The 23,516-nt window shown below is 34.0% G+C and overlaps 1 protein-coding gene across 1 annotated transcript in view; it reads right to left on the reverse strand.

Annotated features, from left to right (window-relative positions):
* LOC100549046 (formin-2-like) overlaps positions 1–23,516 on the reverse strand; it is a 112,198-nt gene that overhangs the window by 51,026 nt on the left and 37,656 nt on the right. The window contains 6 exon segments of the mRNA XM_031552172.1: positions 6,015–6,153; positions 6,320–6,379; positions 7,808–7,954; positions 8,861–8,990; positions 9,142–9,233; positions 19,513–19,574. Of these exon segments, the coding sequence (XP_031408032.1) occupies positions 6,015–6,153; positions 6,320–6,379; positions 7,808–7,954; positions 8,861–8,990; positions 9,142–9,233; positions 19,513–19,574 (630 nt within the window).

Genomic DNA, 23,516 nt, shown 5'->3' on the forward strand with positions numbered 1-23,516 from the left:
GTGGAGGAAATAGTATCACTGTTAAAATACTAATACCCATCCCATAATCTGGATGCTTTCTTTATTAAAGAATTAACAGTCCTGTAAGCTCTAAGTTTGTTTTCCAGAGCACCAAGTTTGGAATCACAGTCTCCCTGCACAACCTGTTTGTTAGAGTACTCATATATCATGTCTTGCAATTTGTCACCAGAGTATAAAATCTCTTTACTTGGATGAAGTATTGTTATTCCTCAACTGTAACTGAAGGAATTTTCAAGTGCTCATCATATGAAAGGAACGTAAAATGCTGGACAGTTACCAGTATTTCTGCCCAAGTGCAGGAATATGATACTAAATAAATATGTCAGAAGAGTATTTAATAACTTCTAAGCAATGTGGACGTGAAACATGCATAAAAAAATGTGAAAATGCTAGAGTATTCCATATCTATTCCCCTCCCCCCTTCCAATATATATAATCATATATCACTCCAACAAAGCAGATCACCTAAACACCCCAGATATCAAAGGACTAGCCTGGCAAGGTAGATTTGCTGCAATAAGTTCACAGAAGTTTTGTCTGAAACAAATGCTTATCTATCTTTTGAATTCTATCGAATTAAGTCAAAAGTTGCTCTATTACCATCTCTATTTTCACAGCTTGTTATTTTTCACCCAAGGAGATATGTAAGCAACAGAAAGACAATGCTAGTATACGTAGTTCCATTTAATTAAAGCAGATTTAAAATTTTAATATAATGCAAGAATGGAATGGCATTTAAGAATCACGTAGACAAGCATAAAAGCCAAGCACTAGGTAGAAACTTATCTCAAGTACCGGCACTGCCCAAACAGTAACAAAAAAGGATAAGAACCTCGTATTGCTTTATACAGTAAAGGTTTCAGTTCTCTTGGCTACCCACTCTACATGCATTTACCTTATTTATACACTCTAAAGACTTCAGATTCTAAGCAGTGGTCAGTACAGGCAGAGACATCTCTTTCTCAACCTTCTAAACAGCTATTAACATATAAGCAATATTCAAAAAATGAACTGATGTTCATCAGGGTATTCGGGCTAACCACACCTGAGACCACATATTTACCTATAAAAGTCCTACAGAATTCAGATGGACAGGACAGTTTACAATACTTGAGAGAACAAGTGGTGCTAAGACTTAAGGGACTATTTATTTTTAAGGATGTTTTGAAACTGTGTCCCTGATTTTCAGAGGTTCTGACTACAGAGAGTCCCACAGGACATTCACTTGAATACAACTTATCTGAAAAGTATATAACAGCGTAATCACTACTTTCACAACTTCCTCAGTGATTTCTTCTTTTTTTTTTTTTAGTTTAGCTGCAACCTGCGACTTTAGAAGAAAGTTTAGACTTTATCAAAGGAGAACACTGGCCTCATCAAAAGAAACTGATGAATTCAGCCACAAGTACAGAAACAGCTCTTTTTTTAAGTTTCTTTTTTTTTTAATTGTGAAGACTTACACTAAGAACTGCTGAGTCTTCAAGGGATCCCATAGAAGCTTCTTCTTTGGAGTTTTAAGGACAGTAAAATATGACTCACAGATTGACTGAAAGCCTGGCTTTAGTTTACATCTGGTTTAGGTTTAGGAGTCAGCATGCTGCGTAGTTGCCACAATTAACCCCTTAAGTAATAGCTGAACAAACAGCTAGAATTTTTGGATGCACTGTTGATGAGTAGGCAAAAGTAAAGATTTAATTTGGCAAAGAATAGTTGTTTCTGTAAAGGTAAATTAAAAAGATAACAAAAGGATATAGCTTGCAAGCATTAACAGAAAATCAGTGGATCAGTGGATGCAATCTCATTTTACAAGGTAATCCATGGTCAACACAACTGTCAACATCTAAATGTTTAATAGATTATTACGTGAATAAAAAATGGTAAGGAACCAAAGCATATCTACTACCTCATATCTCTCAGTCCCAACTTGACAGTGCCCCAGATTCAGATACAAGTCTTTCTGCTGCACAAAATGGAACTTTCAGTTCTCTGATTGCCACAGCAGGTATTAGATGTATAGTTCCTATTGCTACATGGCTGAGCTGAAGACATAATTTCAGGTCACGGTAAGAAGTACTGAAAAAATAGGGAACATGTACTTTTCCAAATTACTGTGGGACCCTTCTTGGAAGACACTTGTTAAAATATAAAGTGCTCTATATAAATTGTTAAGCAGATAAACATTTTCAGCCACGTTTATTTCAAACCAAAAAGAAATAGCAAGCCATACTGCCTACCTTCTTATGGATGGAGACTTTTGAATGTCTTGTTAGCATTCATGGTAGAAAACAAATAGTTAAATTATGAAAATATCACTTATAATTAGCTTTCAGTCAAAGATATTAAGTATTACAATATTGTGGCATATAAATAAGCACTGACTAGCTCAATTTTATAACATTATATGTATTATTCTTCTTTCCAACATTCTATTAGTCAGATTTATTTCTGCCTGACATTGTTTCTAATTGCATTTTAGCTGAGCTTCAGTGAAAGTTTTGCAATAAATAACAATTGATGAATTGGATTATGATTTGCAAGAATAAACTATTTTAAAGCTAAAATACTAACAAGCAGCCAAAGAACAGCTTCTAAACAGTCTTAACTTATCGTAAGTGCTTCATGAATAACTCTCATTGCCATTCTCATGTCCTAGTGCTTTCCTAAACAAAATATATGTTCTGAAGAACTTTACGGGACACAAATCCAGTATTTTGTTAAATCACAACTGTGCATCTGTATGCTAGTACTAACTATACAACAGAGGTCCTAACTAGCAAGAGTCATGCAACATTCTTGTGACCCTGGATGCCCAATTTTCCATTATATGGTGAGTTGATTTAAGTTATGTGACAAGTGCTAAAGTTTCATCCCTGGAATGACATAAGAAAAGAGTCATTGCTTGGCATGACTACATCAAGGAACATTGTTGACAAGCAGGAGAGATCAAAAGCAGATCAAGTTGCTTAACAAACTATATGCCACTGAAGTTAAGAAGGCTAAAGTAAGAATCCTGGAGAGCTGTGAAATCTGGGGGCAATGATGGAGCCAAACTCACTTGGTTTGTGAATGAAAAGCTTTACCTGTTCTTTGGTCTTCTATTTCTTTATAGTAATCCACCATATTAACTTTAACCGTGGGGTGTATTTTATCTAAAATCAGCGACAAGGTCTGAACAATCTGCAAGTATGATGTTGCATGGTTAGAATAACTTCTGCTACACTAGTTTAGATGACTTACAGCTTACCTGAAATGTAAATTTCTGAATTATTATCTTGGAACAGGTACACATTGTGCCTTCTTAAAGTCTTTTGGACTTCCACTTTGATTTGAAATCTCTGTACAGACATAGTTTCTAGCACTTACAAATTGAAAGGCATACAGTGTTCATGAAAATTTGAGATGGACAAGAGCTTCCGCAGTCAAATTTTGAACATCCCAAATTCTTTTTCTTAAGAAAATCAGCATAACTCCTTTAATACAATCATAAGTCCTAGCTGATTTCTGAACCGTGAAACAGCATAACAAAGACAGATTTTTGCAGAATTATAAAGATGATTTACATCTGTATGCCACTGTGTATGTTACTGACATATCCATATAGAAAAATATAACATTTATAGACTGAACTATTTAATTATTGTTACATAGCAATTTTTCATAATAACTTTCCTCTAGCTTATGGTGGTACTTTATTTATTTTTGTTGTTGTACTTTTTTGTAATTTCATGAAGGGATCCTTTTGGGACTGCCTTCCCCCCATTTTTACAAAGTGTTATTTCACTGTACACAGTTTTCAGGGTATTTGAAACTAACATATCCTTATACTGGTGATAGTGCCAGCAATGTCATATGCATATTTTCAGTGATTAAATTAAAAACAAAAACATGCAAACAAACAAAAAGAACAAGAAAATGTGAAATCCTCTCATAAAATATTCCTCCTAAACACAGATGAAAATGGCGTCACAGCTACAGCCCACATCTAACTGTAGACCTGGAATGCAGTCATAGGCATCTATTTCCCTCTCTAAGTTTGGTGACAGTCTGTCTTTCTCGGAAATACTCAATACTCATTTTATTTTCAATGGCTTCAAAAAGAGAGGATGGTATTTAGGATTCTGTCATAATTTGTTTAGTATCTTAAGCTCTCTTCCTGCTCAGTCATTTAATAAGACACTTACTAGTTCCTCAAGTGGTAAGGTTCCAGGTACACATTAGCAAAACTGGCAGTGTGCTTGAAATAAATGAAAAAGGAAAACCAGTTTGAAGACATTTTAGCCATTCAGCTAAAACGTGCATTATTTTAAAAAGACCAGCATTTTATTTGTCTATGCTGTCTGAGCCTATTACAACTAAGCAATTGGAATATGCAGTAGTTTTAGTGAATCCTTTTACAATCAGAGCTTTCTGTAAAGCAATTAATTCGAATTGACATACTTTGAAAGAGAGACGCAAAAAGCATTTTGCATCACTCAGAGTTGATAAGAAAGTGATAAGATTTTTACTTCATATCCAGAAGAGGATGGAAGAAGGGAGCCAAAGCTATTTCCTAAATATGGTCATGCAGGGAGTCATGATGTCTGCCTCTATTCTTCAGTTTCATTAACTAGTGAACAGAACGACAATGGAGATTCAAGCCTAAGGGCTGGGTCTGGAAGCACAGAAAGAATTTGCCTGAAGTCTTGTGGCAGAGTGAAGCGTGTAATTTCCATTTTTACAGAAAGCTGTCTTTGATCACTACACAGTGTAGATTTATTCCACAAGAGATTTATGTCTGTGTGCAAATTTCAACCTTGATCTAAAAATGTTTAAGCCTTTGTCCATATAATTATACTTTTGGTGAACTTGTGAAGGATAATGTCTTCATCCGTAGAAGTTCTTAAACATGTGCCTGAATTCAAATACCTTCCCTAAATCAAAGCTAAGCATCTTTCTTCTCTGTTTGGAAGCTCAGAGTTTGTATAATCTGAAAGTTGCAAGAGCTATAGAAATAATTTTTCTTATGGCTGAACTGTGGGATTCTTCAGGGCAGCAGCTGGATGGTGCTTCAGTTTGCTCTTCAGTATCACAATAAGTGATCTTGAAATAATTTTAAATTTTACTTCTAAATACTTAAAATACACTTTTAAAGAAAACATACAAATGGAAAGTTTGATAAGCGCAAGAAGGTCAGATTTTGTTCTGTAAGAATACCAAGTTTTTGTTTTAATACAGAACCTTCCATTGTAGGTTATTCAGGGACTAATGATTTACTAAACCGTTCCACGCTCTCTAGACTCCTGGCATTCAAAACCTTTCAAAACAGTCAATAAAGATCTTTTCACTGTTTGATTTGAATCCATCTCTCCACAATTTAGCATAATGGCATATACTTGCCTAGTCTGATGGAGACCTTTAAATAAAATATTGAACGTTGCATATGTTGCTGGCTAATATATTCAAACTCTTTATCTTATTTAACTTAAACTTAGTGCTTAGTCCTCAGTGCTATTTTGAAAAGTGCTATATGTGTTGTTTAAAGAACTCTAGCAAGTGTACTTTAAGAAGCTAATTTTCAAGAAATGTCATTCTACATACACAAGAAAAAAAATACTTTCTTTGCATATGTCTTAACAGCATTTTGGACCTAATTCTAAAATGTTTCTGTCATGGTTATGGCCCAATGCTTTGACATTTTTTTCTTATGGTCAGTTCACACAAAAGTGCACACAAAACAGTGATTTTTTTGTTCTAGTTTTGAGACATAAGATTTTACCGAATTGGCTTGATGCTGTTTATTTCAGCAACCTCTTTGAGGTTATCAGCAGAAAATAATTATTATAATGAAGTTGATAAAATAATGGTCACAAAAAGAAAAAAACAAACAAATCAAGGAAACAAAAGCCTACCTGAGGAATCAAAGTATGCACAACTACTTTTATATTGCCATAGAATTTCTCAAAGTGATAGAAAAAAGTAATCTCAGATATACGTTGAAAACATATAATTAGCACTTAATCTAACTTCAGTACCTCGCAAATCTTTCTTCATTTTGCGGAGATCCTTTTGAAAGTCTTCGAACTTCAGCTGTGAAGCCTGAAAGAGATCTTGTGGCTCGGGAAGAGGAAAGATGCATTGCTCTTTTCCAGCATCCTGACAACAACACAAATATGCAGTTACACAGTGCTCACTACATTTTTATTTAATAAAATATAACACAAATAACATGTGCATTTTCTTATCTTAGCCAGCGTAAGAAATTTTAGTTAGCTGATTCTTGATCTTGAGTTTGAAAAAAGCAAAATCTATTCTCACTCACCTCATCAAAATTACGCAAATAGTATGAGACAATGTAAGATAGAAGACTTCTGCTGTTGTCCTGTGTAGAAGAGAAAATAGTTGTATTATTAAGACCCTCTCGGCAAATGTTAATTGAAGTCCCATTTAGAGTCACACACAAAGTATATTTTGTGGGTCTGCTTCTTGGGCAAGGGGGGAGAGATTTCACTTAAACACAAACAAGACAGAAACAAAAAAACCCTATTCAACAATCATTAAAAACAGTAACAGAAAAATATTTTGTAATATTTGCATAAGCCATTCCTGCTTTTAGCAATGTAATTGATTGTAAACTGAATCTTTGCATTTGAAATTTCTGAACAAGGGAAAAGAGAAACTAATTCTACACTGGTGTATACAACTTACCTGGGTAACATTCAGAACTTTTTGCTCATCTATAACTAAGTATTAAATAAGCAAATAGTTATTTTTCTAAAATAATTTTTGGATTTGTTGAGGAAACTACTTTCTTCTTATTTCCCATCTGTAATGGAACTTCAACAAGAAATCTTTGACTTGGAGAGGACTTCAGATAAAATTATATTTTCAAGTGGAATAATATTTTATAAGAACTCTTCCAACTGAACAGCAACAAGTGAACTTAAAATGTATTTTGAAATTGGAATATTATTGGTCACAATATTTGGGTCACCAAATCAAATTTAATGTGCCTAAGTATTCAACTAAGTTCTGAAACTGGTGATCTATCTACAGTTCATAGTAAAATCATAAGGTTTTACTAAAGTAAAAGGCTTAGACATGCTGTACTATGGCATCATTCACATCACTGCTCCCTTGGCTTACTGCAAGAACAGACACACCGGAATGGAGTTCCTTTCTAAGAACATAGTTGACATGATAAAGCTAGCTTACTCACGTTATCTAATACAACAGCTAAAGCATGTGTATTTAGGGAAACAAGTTCTTCTTTTTCTTCCTGAAGAGCAGAACTTGATAATCACAGAATCATAGAAGTGCAGGTGTTCAAACTCCAGCTGAAACTCTGCTGAAAAAGGTTCTCTAGAGTAGATTGTAAAGGATATTGAGTATCTCTAGAGGAGACTCCACAACTTCTTTGGGCAGCCTATTCTAGTGCTCTGTAACCTTCATAGTAAAGAATTTTCTCATCATGTTTGTATAGACCTTCTCGTGTTCTAGTTTGTGCCCACATCCCCTTTTTATGGGAGCTGCTGAGGAGCCTGGCCCCACCCACTTAACACCCACCCTATATAAGAATCTCCAAGCTGAACAGTCCCATGTCCCGTAGTCTTTCCTCAGAAGGGAGATGCTCTAAGTTCCTGAAAAATTCACTAGACAAATTTTGGGCCACTTTAAAGAATTAAAACTTAAGAATTTCTTTTGATATTCCTTTCTGAATTACACACTGTTCATTTAAAAAGGAAAGAAGAGTGATTTGTGGAAATATTTTAATATTTTAAGGCAAACAGGAAATCTCAAATCAACTTACACTGCTCTTGACATCTTTCAGTTTTGGCAGGATATCTAGCCCAAACCCATCAGCCTGTCCTCGTGTTCTATTTCCACCATTCATGTAATTTCCAAAGGCAAGAACCAAACCTAAGACCTGCATAACTCCTGACCCATTTTTCAGTGTCTACAAAAGAGAAAAAGAGAAACAGATGTACACAATGGCGTAGAATATTATTAATGTGTTGTGAATGGAAAACCTTATCTGCAAAAGTGATATTAATTTAATATGTTATTACTACTTAAATATTATATATATAGATTATATATAACATGAATATGATTTATGAATATGATTTATATGTATAGAAAACAGCATTATTATAAGATGTGATCTTTTTGGAAAAAGGAAACAGTATTTCCTTAAATGGCGCTGGTGTGAATTATATATTTAATTTAGAAGAGGGTTCTGCAACAAATCCCTAAAACACCTATTTAAAAACAATCAGAACTTTAGGAGTCAAAACAAAATATTAAGAATAGTTATGAAAATACTGACAAAATTTGCATGTTAAAGCTATGTTGTTCTGCTTGTGGTGCTTCCTCCTTCCCCCCCCTCCCACCCTCCAGCCTCCTCCATGGGACTACCAAATTACAGAAATCTCTTCCAGCTAGAGACGCCATTGCCTTCTCTCAATCATTTTATCTTTGATATTATTGAGTTGCACACTTCCAAAAACCAAGCAAACATAAGGTGAATGGAACCTGTATTCCTTTGGAAATTAATTACAAAGTTATTATAAAGAAGAAAGATTTTGCTTTGACAAACAGAAAAAGGTGCATTCTCTTCCCACGACTGATATGCATTTATGGCAACAATATGATATAGTTCAGACCCAAAAGCTTATCTTAAAATTTGCTTTGATGTTGAATTGCAATTATAAAACGTTCTATTCTGAAGTACTGCTATCCTTCAGATGTAATGAGTACTTAGAGTAAATAAAGAAAAAACTTTTGAAATATGAGTACAACTTAACAAGATTAAAAATATATAAAAAAATATAGCTCTAAGTCTTTACAGAACATAACCTACCTCACAGAGTTTCTGTAATAATTCAAGTTTGCGATGGATTGAACAAATGCTTTCTGAAAATGTTGACTGAAACAAGATGCAAAATACACGTTCTGAAAAGTTGGGAATTAGTGAGAGTTCATAGAGGAACCTGTAGAAATTAATGGAGAAAATAATAAATAATCACAGAGTTAGTTTTGATTTGTTTTTCTTTCTTTTATATAATCTATAGCTAGTTTACAATAGCATGCAACATTTTCTGAAGCGAATAAAACTGTATTATTTTCTAAGTATGTTCTTACTGTTCAGGTTTATCCAAAGACTTAGCATTTTCTTTTTCCTTAGACGCCTTGCTGTGCTTTTCTATTTTTTCTAATTCATCTGATTGTGCTCTCTGGAATAAAGAAATAAAGTAATTAAAAAGTGTAAATTAAATATTACTTAAAAACCTAGTCTAAAAACACAAATGGAACATGCCCATGTCACTAATCTTATTTATACATTTTTCTTTCCAACATCTGCTTACAATGAAATTACTAAATTCTTGGAGTGACTTTAAATAGCATTCATAAAATGGAAATAAGAACTTCCTCATAATATTATTGGCTACTGATAAAATGCAAAAAATAAAACAATCATCCAATCAGACATTAAGAAAATAGTAATCACCTCCACTTCCTATTCTTTGGCTGTTTATGAAGTCATTGGATCAAGAACTTTGTTCTTGAGTTGTATTTTTCTTTCTGAAGCTCTTGAGTTGTGTTTGAACACAGTCTGGTCCTTAAATTGTTTAAATAATAACTACTGCTTGAAAACAACAATAACAACAACCTGACAACAAACAAAATCAAGACCAGGCTGAATGTGGCTCTAGGCAGCCTGATTTAGTGTTTGGCAACCCTGCCTGTGGCAGGGGGGTTGAAACTAGGTGATCATTATTGTCCTTTTTAACCTATTCTATGATTCTATAAAATAAAATGAAAGTATGTTTGTATTTTTATTGCAACTAAAACTATATTTTGTTCTTGGAAAAAGTCATAGAACAACAACAATTAGTTGAACTATTATACATGAGAACTACTGTGTATATATATGTATGTAATAAAACATTAATTTTTTATCTTAATGAGTCCATATTAATGACTGTAAGTAATTATATGTAAACTGCCTAGTTCCTTGGAGGACTCAGTACAGCATACCACAATCTGTTGTTCAGTATTCTAATCAAAACAAAAAGAGCTTCCTGTTCCATACTATAAAATCAAACAACACAGAAAGGAATAAAAGTGGAACGGAAACTTCTTCTAACTCTTCTTTTAACATATGTGTTGGTGTTCAAAATAGATTGAAATTAAGTATCTGTGCAAAACTGAAAGAAAAAGCAGCAAATATATATACATTCATTTCTTTAGGAAAACACTACATACAATTTTGAACTTCTCCCCAGAACTCAACAGCAGATACAGAAAACAACATTCTAACTACTTAATGCCAAAGCACTACGAATGGATCTACATTCTGTCTTTCAAGATTTTGCACAACTAGTGGAAGAGAAAGCAAACTACCTAAGATCATACTGCCATAGTTCCATCAGCAACTTGAAACTAGAAAGTCAAGTTTGGACAGTTCTTCTGAGGTTGTTAAACATCTCATGAGGAAAAGGGAAAACGCTCTTGTGAAATCAAAACATGAAGAGAGATAGAAGTGTCAGAACAAAATAGAGAGTTTCTCTAATCAACTGAAATGACTGCAAGGCTATCTGCCTCAAATACTACATATTCTAGTATGTACCCAGGGTTCCTGTTGATATTCTTCAAGGTTCATCTTTTTTAATGTAGCCTATTCTATTCTATGAAGTGCTTTAATAGTATTAGAGTAGTAATATTACTAACAACTTTTTCCCCTCATCAGTAAACTTTTTTCTCAACACTATGATATTATAATGGTAGCAGTATCTGTTTCACAGAATTATAACATAGTTAATGTGTGCAGTAAGCTCTGGAGATCATCTAATCCAACATTATGGCACAAAGCAGAGGCAGCTAAAGTAAGTTCTCAATACTGCATTCAATTGGATTTGGGCTAACTCCAAGACTCTTACCCCAGCATTTGATCAAACTTACAGTAAACAAAACAAAGGGAAGGACAGGACTACAGTTTTTTTTTTTTATTTATTATTATTATTATTTTACCCACAGAGTAAACACCTTGAAATTACAAGTAAACTTGTAGATAATTTTTTCCCATCTCTTAATCACTTGTTACATTATCTTCCATATTAGTAAATCCAGTTTATCTATCAGTCTTTTTTAGATTAAGAAAATTCAAGGAATTAAGAAATCTTCATTTTCCAGAGGCACCATAGCATTTGACTTCTATACATTAAGAATTTTAGCATGGTTCAGTGCTGTTAGCACTCAAAAATTAAGTTGTTTTGAACCTGATTCCACTATTTAACAAAAGAATTCAAAAAAATTTACTCTAAAAGGATATATGGGGCAAAACAGCATCTGGAGAAACACCTACTGATTATCATGTTGTATCTGTATTCATAGCATATAGATTTACAGAACAACCTAAAAAAGAGGGAAAAGATTATTGCCACAAAAGGCTTACCTTCTAAAAATACATAACTGATGATAAAAAAGTAAATATTGATCTTTCACCAAAATGGCATTCTAAGATTTTGGTGTTATAAAGATCTGATGTAGAGAGATTTGCTTTCAAAAACCTAGGGAAAGTCAACAACTAATTCTTTGGTATTAAAGAAATGAGTGGTTTCCTTCCTTCTCAGAGGCCTCACATAGTTCCTAGGAGTGACTGTAATCATCAGAATCAATCCTGAATCACAAAGCCTACTAACAGACTGAACAGTCTCCAAAACTGAGAGTATAAGAAAGTTGACCACAATCAGTATTGTGATGACTAAATCGGGTATGATACATTTATCCTTATCAGAAATGATAGAAATGTATTATCAGTAGGGGGATGACTAAATCAGGAGGATACATTTATCCTTATAATTCCACAGGGATCTTCTTTTGTAACTATGTTTTATTAATGCTGACAAAAAGGAAATATTAGACATTCCCGGTCACAGGGTGCAGAGATGAGAGGTGGAAATCAGATGCAAAAAAAGCATCCTTAATGGATAAACTAAAACCATGATTGTGTATTAAAAATTACTTCCGTTTTATGAATTTAAGTATATTACTATTACTTAAGGTACTTCAATATCTATTAACTTAAATATTTGTTGCTAAGTTACTTGAACTATCTAAATTGTGGTTTTCAAGGAAATATCCAAAAGTGTGAACATATACTTTTTGTACAATAATTATGTTCTATTAAAAAAATAATATACACACATATGCATGCATATATATTTGGATTTAAAACAAAATGTAAAAAAAGGGAATAACAAATAGCATTGTACCATACTACAGCTGCTTACTAAAGCATTGCATTAGTCTCAAGCTGTTAAGTTTTACAGATAGGAAAACTAAGGACAGGACCTCAGGAATTAAAATTGTCAATTGTAAGATCACATATTTGTCAAAGTATCACCCTCTTGCTCAAGCAAAATAAGAACTTCTGTTATCTCTGACAGTTACAACTCCCACCTGTCTTCTAAACTGCGGGGGGCAGAATCCACCACCTCTCCAACAGTCTGTTTCAGCATTTTTTGCTATCCTCATCCCTAGAACACTTTCCCTGACAGTTTGCCTAAATCTTCTATGCTGAAGTTTAAGCACGTCCTGCTCCAAAGAAGACAGGAAAAAGGCTTCAACCAAACATATTTGTTTTACTCCAAAAAATTCCACATCATCCAGGTTTTGCCTGGTAAATTACGGCCTAAGTTTAAAATCACTGTTTTCTTCTGATCTCTCATTAGTCCACATTTCATTTATCAAAATGAATTACTTAAAACTATTTCTGTCATGCTTGATAGCGTTGAATAGGAAAACATTTCTATATAGTATACATTAATACATCATATGCCAAATAAAAATACAGCATAGTTCCAAAATCTTACCAGAATGAAAAGTAGCCACTATCAATGTGTTCTTGCATTTAAAATAGTACTCCTGTAATCTACTGTCAAAGCATATTTTTTGAAGCACCTTTTCACACAGCCCTTCAAAGTGCCACTTCAGTTTACCTTCTGCAGGCTTTTCTAGAACATCCTATAAAACACTGCCAAAGGCATATCTAAAATTGAGATACATAGCATTAACTTTGTTTATTTTTCCCCTTCACTTCCACCACTTCTTCCTGTCCTCCACTCTCTAGTTCCCAACACCCCCAGTGCCTACAATACTACTGCAGTACAAACTGAGATTGGTTTGGTGTTATTCACTCTTTAAAAAGTCATAATGCCAATTATACAATTCATTTGATTGAATATAAATGCAGGTAGTTTATTTACTCACTTTGGTATTTTTCTACTAATTTAACTGACAGACCCATAAGTGACTTGCAACATACGTATGTAAATTACCAAGCAAATCAGAGAATGTTGGGAATACATGAATATGTACATTATCATGCAATGATATCAGCTGCTTTACAAAAAAAATTTTTCAACATTTCTAACATAGTTTCCAATTAACTGCAAAACTTTCCAGTTCTGAGTATTGCAGGTGCTGTTTAGGTGACAGGCTTGCTTTTTTTTTTTTGTTATGGAGCAGGCACAAACAAAAGAGATCTCAACTTCAACTAAACATTCTCATCCAATGGAAAACTAGAAATGAAATAGAAGCTTTTTTCTTTTCTTTTAATCAGTAAAAACTCTCCTGGCAATTGATGAAAGCTAAAACTCTCAGAAATCAGAATGATGCCTAGAGAGGCAGCGTTGTTCTAACAGTCACACTATTTGAGCCATGGTACAGTCTAGGTACGTGAATGACACATCTTCATAGGAAGATCTATTTCCATATCTATTTCTGTATCAGTGGGATCCTGGGGTTCATTAAAAGGAGCGTGGCTAACAGCTCAAGGATTCTCCCTCTCTACTCTGCCCTGGTCAGGTCTCACCTGGAGTATTGCATCCAGTGCTGGGCTCTATGGTAGAAAAAAGACAAGGATCTCTTGGAGAGAATCCAGCAGACGGCCACACAAGACGATAAAGGGCTTGGAGCACCTCCCCTGTAAGGAAAGGCTGGGTGACCTGGGTCTCCTCAGCCTTGAGAAAAGAACACTAAGAGATGATTTTATTAACGTTTACAAATATCTTTAAGTGTGGGAGTCAAAGGGACATTGACAACCTCTTTTCAGGGGGGCTGGACTCGATCTCTGGGTGCCCCTTCCAGGCTCACAATTCTGTGATTTTATTTATTCAACTTAGACTTAAAACAAAAAAAAACAAAACAAAACAAACAAACAAAAAACAACAACCACCACTCTTACTTGGTTTACATTTAAAAAATGTCAAAAGAAAATAAATTATAAAGACTTGCTAGAAGGCAAACCTAGTTCTATTATTTCAGAAAAATTTTTGACATATACTCTCTTCTGTTAAGTTGAAAGCTCTTAAAAATTTTTAATAAATGATAAAGATGAAAATATTTTAGCAAGAAGCTTAAAGCTGAAAGGTTACTCTCAAGTTCTTCACAATAAATAATGAGAATACTCTCTTCTGGCCTTCTTCACATAGCAAAGTATTAGAGTACCAATCACAGCACTTTACATGAAAACTGCTCTGAAAGCAATGCCTCCTCTTTTTTCTTTTTTAGTGCTGGCCCACAGTGTCAGAGGTGGATGTTGGTGGTCAGGCAGTAGAGGTTGAATCTTCCTACCAATACTTCATTACATTTTGTTGTTGTTCAATAGAGCAGCAGTCTGACAAAATGGTGTCTGACATGGAAGTGAGTATGAAACAAAGGTAATTGAATTCCTTCATGCAGAAAACATTGCTCCCACTGACATTCATTAATGTTTGCAGATCATTTCTGGAGATCAAAGAGGGTGTGTGAGCATAGTGGGGCAGTGGATAGTGCATCTCTGCAGTGGCAACAATGACAAAAATGAAGCCACGTTCCCAATAGCCATGCACAGCTGACACACCATGAAGCGAAGAATGTTTTGATCAGCTCATCCATGCAAACTGGCTAACAGTGGTGACTATGTTGAAAAACACTGTTCTGTAGCTGAGAATTAACTCTATCAAATAGTGCTTTTGTGCTCTTCGGTTGCCACTGGCAAATGTTAGGCAGACTCAGTATTCTTTAATTAATCCATTGTTTTCTGATTGTATAAGCACAGAAAAACTGACAAAGATACCACAGCTAAGCATGATCCACTCATGAGAACACCAGAGAAAAATGTCACATGCATGGGTTCAAGTTTCAATCAAAGCAAAGAGATCCAACTATATGGAGCAAGTTCAGAATCAAGCTTGTTTCATATTCTTAATTCAGACTCTTCCAGACAGAATTCTGATTTTCTGTGAATTTTAAATTACTACAGAAAAAATATGAAAGATCTGCACAATTGTTATTTAGGATTACTTACCAGAATTGCTACTGGCAAGTTTACTTTTGTACAGCGAATGTTTATCTGTTCTTAGATTTACAGCAAATAATAACAAAAATCCTTTTATATTATTCTCCACCATTTCTGACAAAAGAGAAGCCATTTAATACATCTTATAAGTTGCTAATCAGATTGCTCTGCACCTTTTTGAATGCTAACATTTTCTATTCCCTTTAATTTTAGTGGTTACATAATGATATAAATGGAAGAAAATAGTGTAATATGTCAGAATTTTGTTTTTACTATATATGAAATCAGACAGCATAAATCTCACAGATATACTATAAAAATACATTGCATTAGACTTAACTCTCCTCTTTTACAGTGTTTTATCCTATGAACTGGGTAGGATCAAATACAGGATAGGGGCCATTCTTCTGTTTCAGAACACAAATCTTTTTCCTGTTGTTATTTTATTGTTTCTTTTTTTTTCCCCTTGCAACAGAATTTTACTTCTTATCTTAGATCAGTTTAATATTGCTGGATTTTTATTATTTTATATATTTATCTAATTATTAGGGGGATTTTTTTTAATCAGCTTCATTTTTGAAGTTAACATAACATTTCAAAAGCATCACAGTGACTTGCATAAAAAACATAAAAGTTAATGAAACAAGGATAGAAAAAGACATCCTGGTTAATAACTGCTATGCAATCCCATCAAAGTTGCATTTTGTATCAGAAGCTAAACATGACTAACAGTCTTTGCTGAAAAATGTTGAGGATGCTGAAGTTTCTCACTTAAAAAATTTTAAATTATACAATGACTACCTGGGAAGAAGATTTGAATCTTAGTGGTAGAGCAGAGGCAAGCACTGCAAACTTCTGGTTACCTTTTTCTCTTATAAAAGGCATTTGGAAATTTATGAAAGCATTGCCCTTAATTTATTTAAAGAGATATAGACCTGACAACACAACAAGAGTCAAATTAAGGAAATATATGCATTTGAATTTGTGATGTGAAGAAATCTGAAAGGAACAAGTGCAGAAACAATCATTTGATGCAATTTAAAAACATTTTTATGCACTCTTTTTCTCAAAACCAAAGATATAAGCAGGAACAGGCCTTAGTCTGACCTGATTTCAAGATGCAGTATTTTATCTGGTAAGAGGCCACCTGCTTTCAAGATGAACATTAATTTGTCTGCAAATGATTGTATTTCTCATCACAATCAATATGGTCTACCATATATAGTGAATTGATAGCTCCATTCAGAGTTTTACCTGCCTTTTTTCTCTCTAAATCGACTTGCTATCTGAAAGCAGAACTCAAGGAATTTCTGGAACTTAACGATTTCTGTTTCCCTCACAGCAAATTAAAAAAAAAAAAACCTCAACATTTTTTAGTAGTGTGAAAAATATATCCCCAGTGTTCCTAAGTTAAATAGAAACAAATACTTTCTCAGTGCTAAAACAGCAAAATGGAATACAATTCAAAAGTAGATTGCAAAGAAACTACCAATTTACTCCAAACTAGAGTTCTGTGTTTATCAAGCAGAGAAGCCCTCAATTTAAAGTGTTTGGTTGTTAGTATTTTTTTTTCTTTTAAGTGATAAAGCAGAGAAAATGAGAATTGGGGTATTCTGGTGGTAGTATCTGCAAAAAAAAAAATCACACTAAAGCAACTGTTCTGCATATTGTTCTGTCCATATTTAAGTTGTCTAAACACATGTTGACAATCAACTATGTATTAAACATAGTTTGCAGAGAAAACTACACAGCCATATGCAACTATGAGACTGCATCATACAGTACTGCAGTACCAAAGCCTTTCTTTCTCACTAGCTACCAGTTAATATTATTAAATAAATACGGACCTTGGGTCACTGGTGGGGTGCGGGTTTCTTCATTAAAAAGAAGTAATATGTTTACAGTAACTTTGTGGTTAAAGAAGACTTCAGTTCTTCAGTAAACAGGAATTGAGTCCTTGAAACTGTAGCTTTTGAAATTAGGGTGTGTTTAGGTTTGGAGACTGCCCAAACTTCATTCACATTTAAGTAATCATTTAAGAAGGGAAAGCACCATGCCAGACATATGCAATCAGAAAAACACCCGACTACATTCTGAGGGAAGACTGTAAAAGAAGAGTTCCCATATGTTCCAGAGAGATCAAATAGGCTGAGAACTAGTATAGCAATATTTTAATATGCAGCAAGAAATCCCAACTCAACAAATAAACCTTATGAATTAAAAATGTAATTAATGAACACAGTGTAATGGAGTTAGACAGTTATCCCCACCCACAACAAAGAATGAGGCTGAGAAATAAGGGAGCAGCTGAGCATGCCAAGCCCTCTCCTACCAACTATTGCTCCTTTTTATATTGAACAATATTATTATAATTAAGGAGGCTATAAAGGAAAAGAAATGTAAGGTCTGGCAAGTATGATCTAAAATTGAAGACAAAAACAGTAGGCAACAATGACAACAAAACAAGAACCTCAAGAGCCTTCTTTTGAGCCACGGGTCTACTAAAGAGAGGATCCAGCAACAAAATTCAGCTCAGAGGAAAATTTTTGAAAATAATTGGATTTTTTTTTTTTGGCATGCTTTCTTTAGTCCAATAAATTCAGTGATACAATTGAACTGATACATCTTATGCCCAAAGTTAGAAAACACATTATAGCTCTATCCTCAGATTAACATGTTTTCCTTAATCTTAACAACATTTCCTAGACATTCTCTGTAATTAATGAAAGTAATAATGAAAAAAAACTAGAATAGCATCATTTGATGTTTCAGGAGACAGCAAATTTGCACTCGATCCATCATTCTAGAATTAAGAAATACATATTTCTTACACAGATCAATACAGATGAGATTAATAAGGCATTTGAAAAATACCCTGTTAGCACAATTTATAATCAGCAACACAAAAGGATAATTTTTTGAACTAAAGAAGTGTAATGCAACAAAAGAGTGAAGTTTTTATAAACTGATCATGAAGGCAGCACTCATTCCAAAGTGACTGTAGCAGAGGGGGACAAATGTTTAAAATATAAAGACTTTGGGGTGGTAAGGATAGATTTCCATTTGGTCATTAACTTCCTGAGCAGTGTTGAAGGGAGTTAATCCTTCAGAGATGAAGTGAGAGAAGTAGTGCTTTCAAGTTCTAGTTAGATAATCACAAACTGTGCTACCCAATATCCTCTCTGCAAAGAGGACTGGAGCTTGCTGTCTCTCTTTTCACACTCCAAATGAGTAAATTCAGAAATCAATAAATAATTGCAAGGTATGTCATATAAAGATAGTCCAGAAAATAAAAAAAAGGAAAGATGCTAAATTAATGAATGTATTATTAAAATTATAACAGGAGGGAAATGAAAAGTCTAGTAAAATGCAATGGCTTTCAACTCACTTCTGTTTCTCACAGCATCATGTTTCAGAGGGTAAACAGACAACCTCTTTTTTCTGGCATTTCCTAGCCAGACCTCTATGCACTCAGGCAATGTGCTCCAAGAAGAGAATAATATTCACTCACCTCAGCTGAAAGCAGAGATGCACTTCTAAAATCCACTTCTTTCAGTTTTGCACGTGACTGGCTTTAGAAAGTTTTAGATCATGCCTGACTACATTCTGAATCCCTGATTTCACATACCTACTAGTCAAACACGCTGTGATAAGCACCAGACATTTATGAAGCCTCTAGCAGTTTATACTGCTTTTTCTTACATTAACCTAGAGTAAACCTTTTCCTTTCAATGATTTGAAATTCTCATTATTTAGGGTTTTCCTCCAAGATAATTAAAACTGCAGTTCTACAATTGAAATGATTGCTCTTATTAAAAATAATTGTTTGTTATTGAACAGCATAGCTATATTAGTGAGGTTGCTGGGATAAACAAAAGGTCCGAAGTGCAAGGTCTGATGCCTACTGATGATGCCTTACCCAAAAACAAAAAGGAATACAGTTGATTTCTCATATAGGAATTACATTAGCTACAACAAAATGCGTACTCAGTAAAAATAAATGCACAGACAATCAATGCAGCTGAACTGCTCATCATTACTCTAATTGCTTAGGACAAGAACAGTCAATTCAAAATTGTACATTTCTTACTACTATTGATGCAAATCCCAAATACTTTCATATGAACCAATGAATTTCTACATTGTATGGACTTCCTCTGGTTACTCACATTCTCATAGAGGGCTTGAAGGGTCTCTAGGTCAACCACAGAGTTGTCTAAGTTCACAACAGCTATAAAAAAGACAAAAGAAAAAAGAATTAGTTGTCAAGATGATAATCCAGCTGTGAAAGAAAGCCTAAGCACAATATCCCGCAATAGTTTTTATGACCTACTGGCCATACAGCTTAACGGTTTTAACTATATTAATGCCTTTAATAGTGCCATTCCTAACACTATGGGCTAGAAACCTGGTAGAGCCAGGTGTCAAGCGTTAAAGAATTCATCTCCCTGCCCCCAAACACATACACACGATCCCACGAGTATGGCCATAACCAGAGATCAGAGATAAGCTTTACATCAGACTTTCACGGTCCGACTGAAAGCATTATAAAAATTTGTAAATCTGCACCACAGCCACACACGCACTCACACAACAAAGCTCATTCCTGTCACTGGTTGGCTTCACTCTTAAACTGATTAATCCATAAGTCAGCCAGTTAACTTCAAGACACCTGACAAGGGTCAAGTCTTCTATGCACTAAGTCGACAGGTTTAGTACAGATACAAAATATGCCTTTCCTGTTCCCAACCAATTCTGGCGCCACACACGTATTGTGTTTTTTCAGTGTCAAAAAGCTGGTTCAGTGAATACAGAGAGAGTGATTTCCATCTAACTCCTCTTGAGCAATAACAAAAAAATTAAAAAAAAATTGAGGGTGACTTTTAGGAACGCAATTCTGCCTTCCCACTGTTAGCAGGAACATTTAATGAAGCGCAGGTAGTGCTTGCGCAAACAAATGAATAATTACTCTTATCTAACACAAAGCAAGAATTGTTCTATAAACTAGAAGGTTTTAGTCTCTTATATGTTTTATGTAACAATTTTTATGACAATTTGTTTATAAGACAAATCTAGCTTTCCTCATTCCAATTTTGAGGAAATGGTAACACTTTCTTTAATCACAGTACACTAATTCCTTCCCTCATTTTGGCCTTCATTAATTTTACTTTTTTGTGATAAGGTGTTCATATACATAAATATATACATGCGTATGCGCTCACACAATATGTACATTTCTAGATTAACAGCATTAATCTAGATATTATAACTTTGATCTGTGAGAGCAACCTTGCACAAGGGTAGTTTCTGTCTTTTCAATCTATGTCATAGAGAAATTCTGTGTATACACCTAAAGACCACCAATAATATAATTCAAGTTCATTTGTTCCGATTGCTTTAAAGCTTTTATATGTACCACTCTGAGTCTGGGACTCATCATATTACCCCTTTCCAGGCCTGATGCATAGTTTTAGTTACAGTAAAAGAATACTATAAACAAAGAAGTGTTGATCTTCTAACTAAGTACTAAGTAGGGTACTCTGTATTTATGCAAGTTTTAAGACTGAAATAAAGAAAATAGAAAAATTTATACTTTCAGAAATAACAATAATAAAAAACACTTTTCCCTTACCACAGAGTAAATAAATTTTAAAGATAATAACAATGACATAGTTAAAAATGTAGGGAGCAACTCTTTATTTGTTTTGGGGGAGGGGGTCCATGCAAAAAATCTGCTAGTAATTATTTGGAATATTTTAATTCCACCCCACCCCCTTTTAAGTACACTAATTGTGGCAATACCGAATAAATATGCCCTCTCAAAAGGTACCTGATAGTCCATTTTACTCAATAGGAGTATCTGTGTGCTTTAAAGTAAACCAAACTTGCTTTGTAGAACAGGAGACACATGCAAATAAAAACTGGATCTAGATCAGTTTTAGAGCTCCTCTTTAAGAAAAGATATTTGAAAGCACATATAAAAAGAGCTTTACTAAAAATAGATTATATTTTGAAGCTCAGTTTTTATTATCCCTACATTTCAGCATTTTAAACACTTTTTTTCCTATATGAACAGCTATTAATTCTGACTTACTGGCTGTCTTCTGCCTACCCTACACCCCCATCACTTTTCTTTCCAGAGACTGCCTACTCCTGCTTTAAGAAATATTACGTAAGTCCCTGTTCTGACTTTTGCTCAATGTTAAGAGCACCCATAGATTACTTAGGGAGCAATAGAACACTTTTGTTTGAATGCTTGCATGAGATAAGAGAACGCCTGGCAAACAAAGCGGTGCCAGGTCTGTGTACTTTCAACAAAACAGGTATGCAGAAGAGTGTACATACTTCAGGGAGCCACTTAAAACAAATCAGTCTGAAACAAGGATTTGGAGAAATTATATCTCATCCCAGTACACGTGTTTCCCCTCAGAAAAAAAACAAAAAACAAAAAAACAAAAGGTGTGTCTATAGAAAGTTGTATACATTTCTGCATAGTACTCAAAAGATCCCAGTAGGAGTTGCTAACATTCACCATGGGATTTTTAATTTTTTTCCCCCTTTGGAAATCAAGAGATTAAATTCTGTTTCTTGGTGATATTGCAGCACTGTAACATGGAACATATCTGGCAAAGGAATGACCACTGTTACACATTTAATTATGTTATCTAGACAATCTGAACTGATAAAAGCAATAATGTTCTCATGCAGCCAAATTAACTATGTAAACATATATTTTGTTCCCTCTCCACAATCAGCATTACTACAGAAATATATATGACAAAAGGATTCCATACATAGAGGCTAAATAAAGTAGGAAAATACAGAAAAGCATAAATTAATGCTAATTTCCCCTCAAAATCTTCTGACTAATGCTATAGTTCTAGTACACAGGGATGCAAACATCTGGAGAAGGGTTTATAAATCTTGCAGTCAATAGATATTTCCACCCACATTACTATTGTGGAAAACAACTCTTCTGTTTATTTTGCAATTGACACTGCCATTTCCCAGATCTTGTTGACTATGAAATTAACTTTAATAGCCAGCATGTCATCCAGTTTGTCAGTTTTGTTCTTCAACAGCAAAAAAAATATCAGTTGGCTATTACTCTAGAAGTAAAAAAATTCTTTTAGTCAAAAACTGATACATTTTGTTTTTATCTTTAAGATTTAGTAGTTCTGTTGTCACTGCTGTCAATAAAACCAACCTCAGTTTCAAGTACTAATACTGTAAAATTACTCAATATATAATTATATATATTGAAACTGGGTATGAATACATATAAGTACAGTCAAATTTGAACAAAATATATACAGATATGCAAACAAAAATAAAAAGGAACTACAAACCAACAACTTTATTAAAAAAAGCATTAGTCAACAGATGTTTATAGAAAATCCTCCCACTAAAAACAAAAACATTGAAGAGCAATCACAAAGTGTTGCTCAACAATCTAAAGGGCAAAGGAGAAGAAAGAACATTTCAAATTATTTCTAGCCAAAACTAAAGTATTTCCATCTAATTAATGGACTATTTTTTTCCCCCTCTTGTTCTGAACTTCCCTGACAATCTCATTGGTTTTGTAACAACTTACACTGAAATTTCAACTAGTATCTTTGGGACAGATATGATTTTTTTATGCAACTGCAGAAGAACGTGGAAATTTAGCAGAATAGAAAAGTTTCCATTGCACCCTTTACACAAATTAACAATATCAACAACGATTTTGATACTAGTCTCAAACTGACAGGATAATCAAATTTATGCAAAAGGACAAAGACTTACTATTCCTAGTAATATCAATTAATTTGCAAATCCAGCTGGACACTTTACTGGATACTTCTAATATCTAATATCAGGATACTACTAATAGCGCAGCTAAAGAAAATGAGATTAATGTAAAGAACCTGGCTACATTTAGAGGCATGCTTGAACTCAGAGAACAGAAGGACTTTCTCCCACGCGTGTGTGTGTGTGTGTGTATATATGTATATGTGTGTATATATATATTTATTTATTACACACACACACACACACATATATATAATCTGTTTTAGAACAAAGACACACCTAAGAAAACCAAACACAATGAATCATCACAATCCTTCAGGGGAACAGAATATATAATTAAGCTTCCAATGAAATCAAAGTTTCTGCCAACAACTATAATAAT

Source organism: Meleagris gallopavo, chromosome 2, assembly GCF_000146605.3.
Source record: "Meleagris gallopavo isolate NT-WF06-2002-E0010 breed Aviagen turkey brand Nicholas breeding stock chromosome 2, Turkey_5.1, whole genome shotgun sequence".
In the NCBI taxonomy this organism is placed as follows: Eukaryota; Metazoa; Chordata; class Aves; order Galliformes; family Phasianidae; genus Meleagris; species Meleagris gallopavo.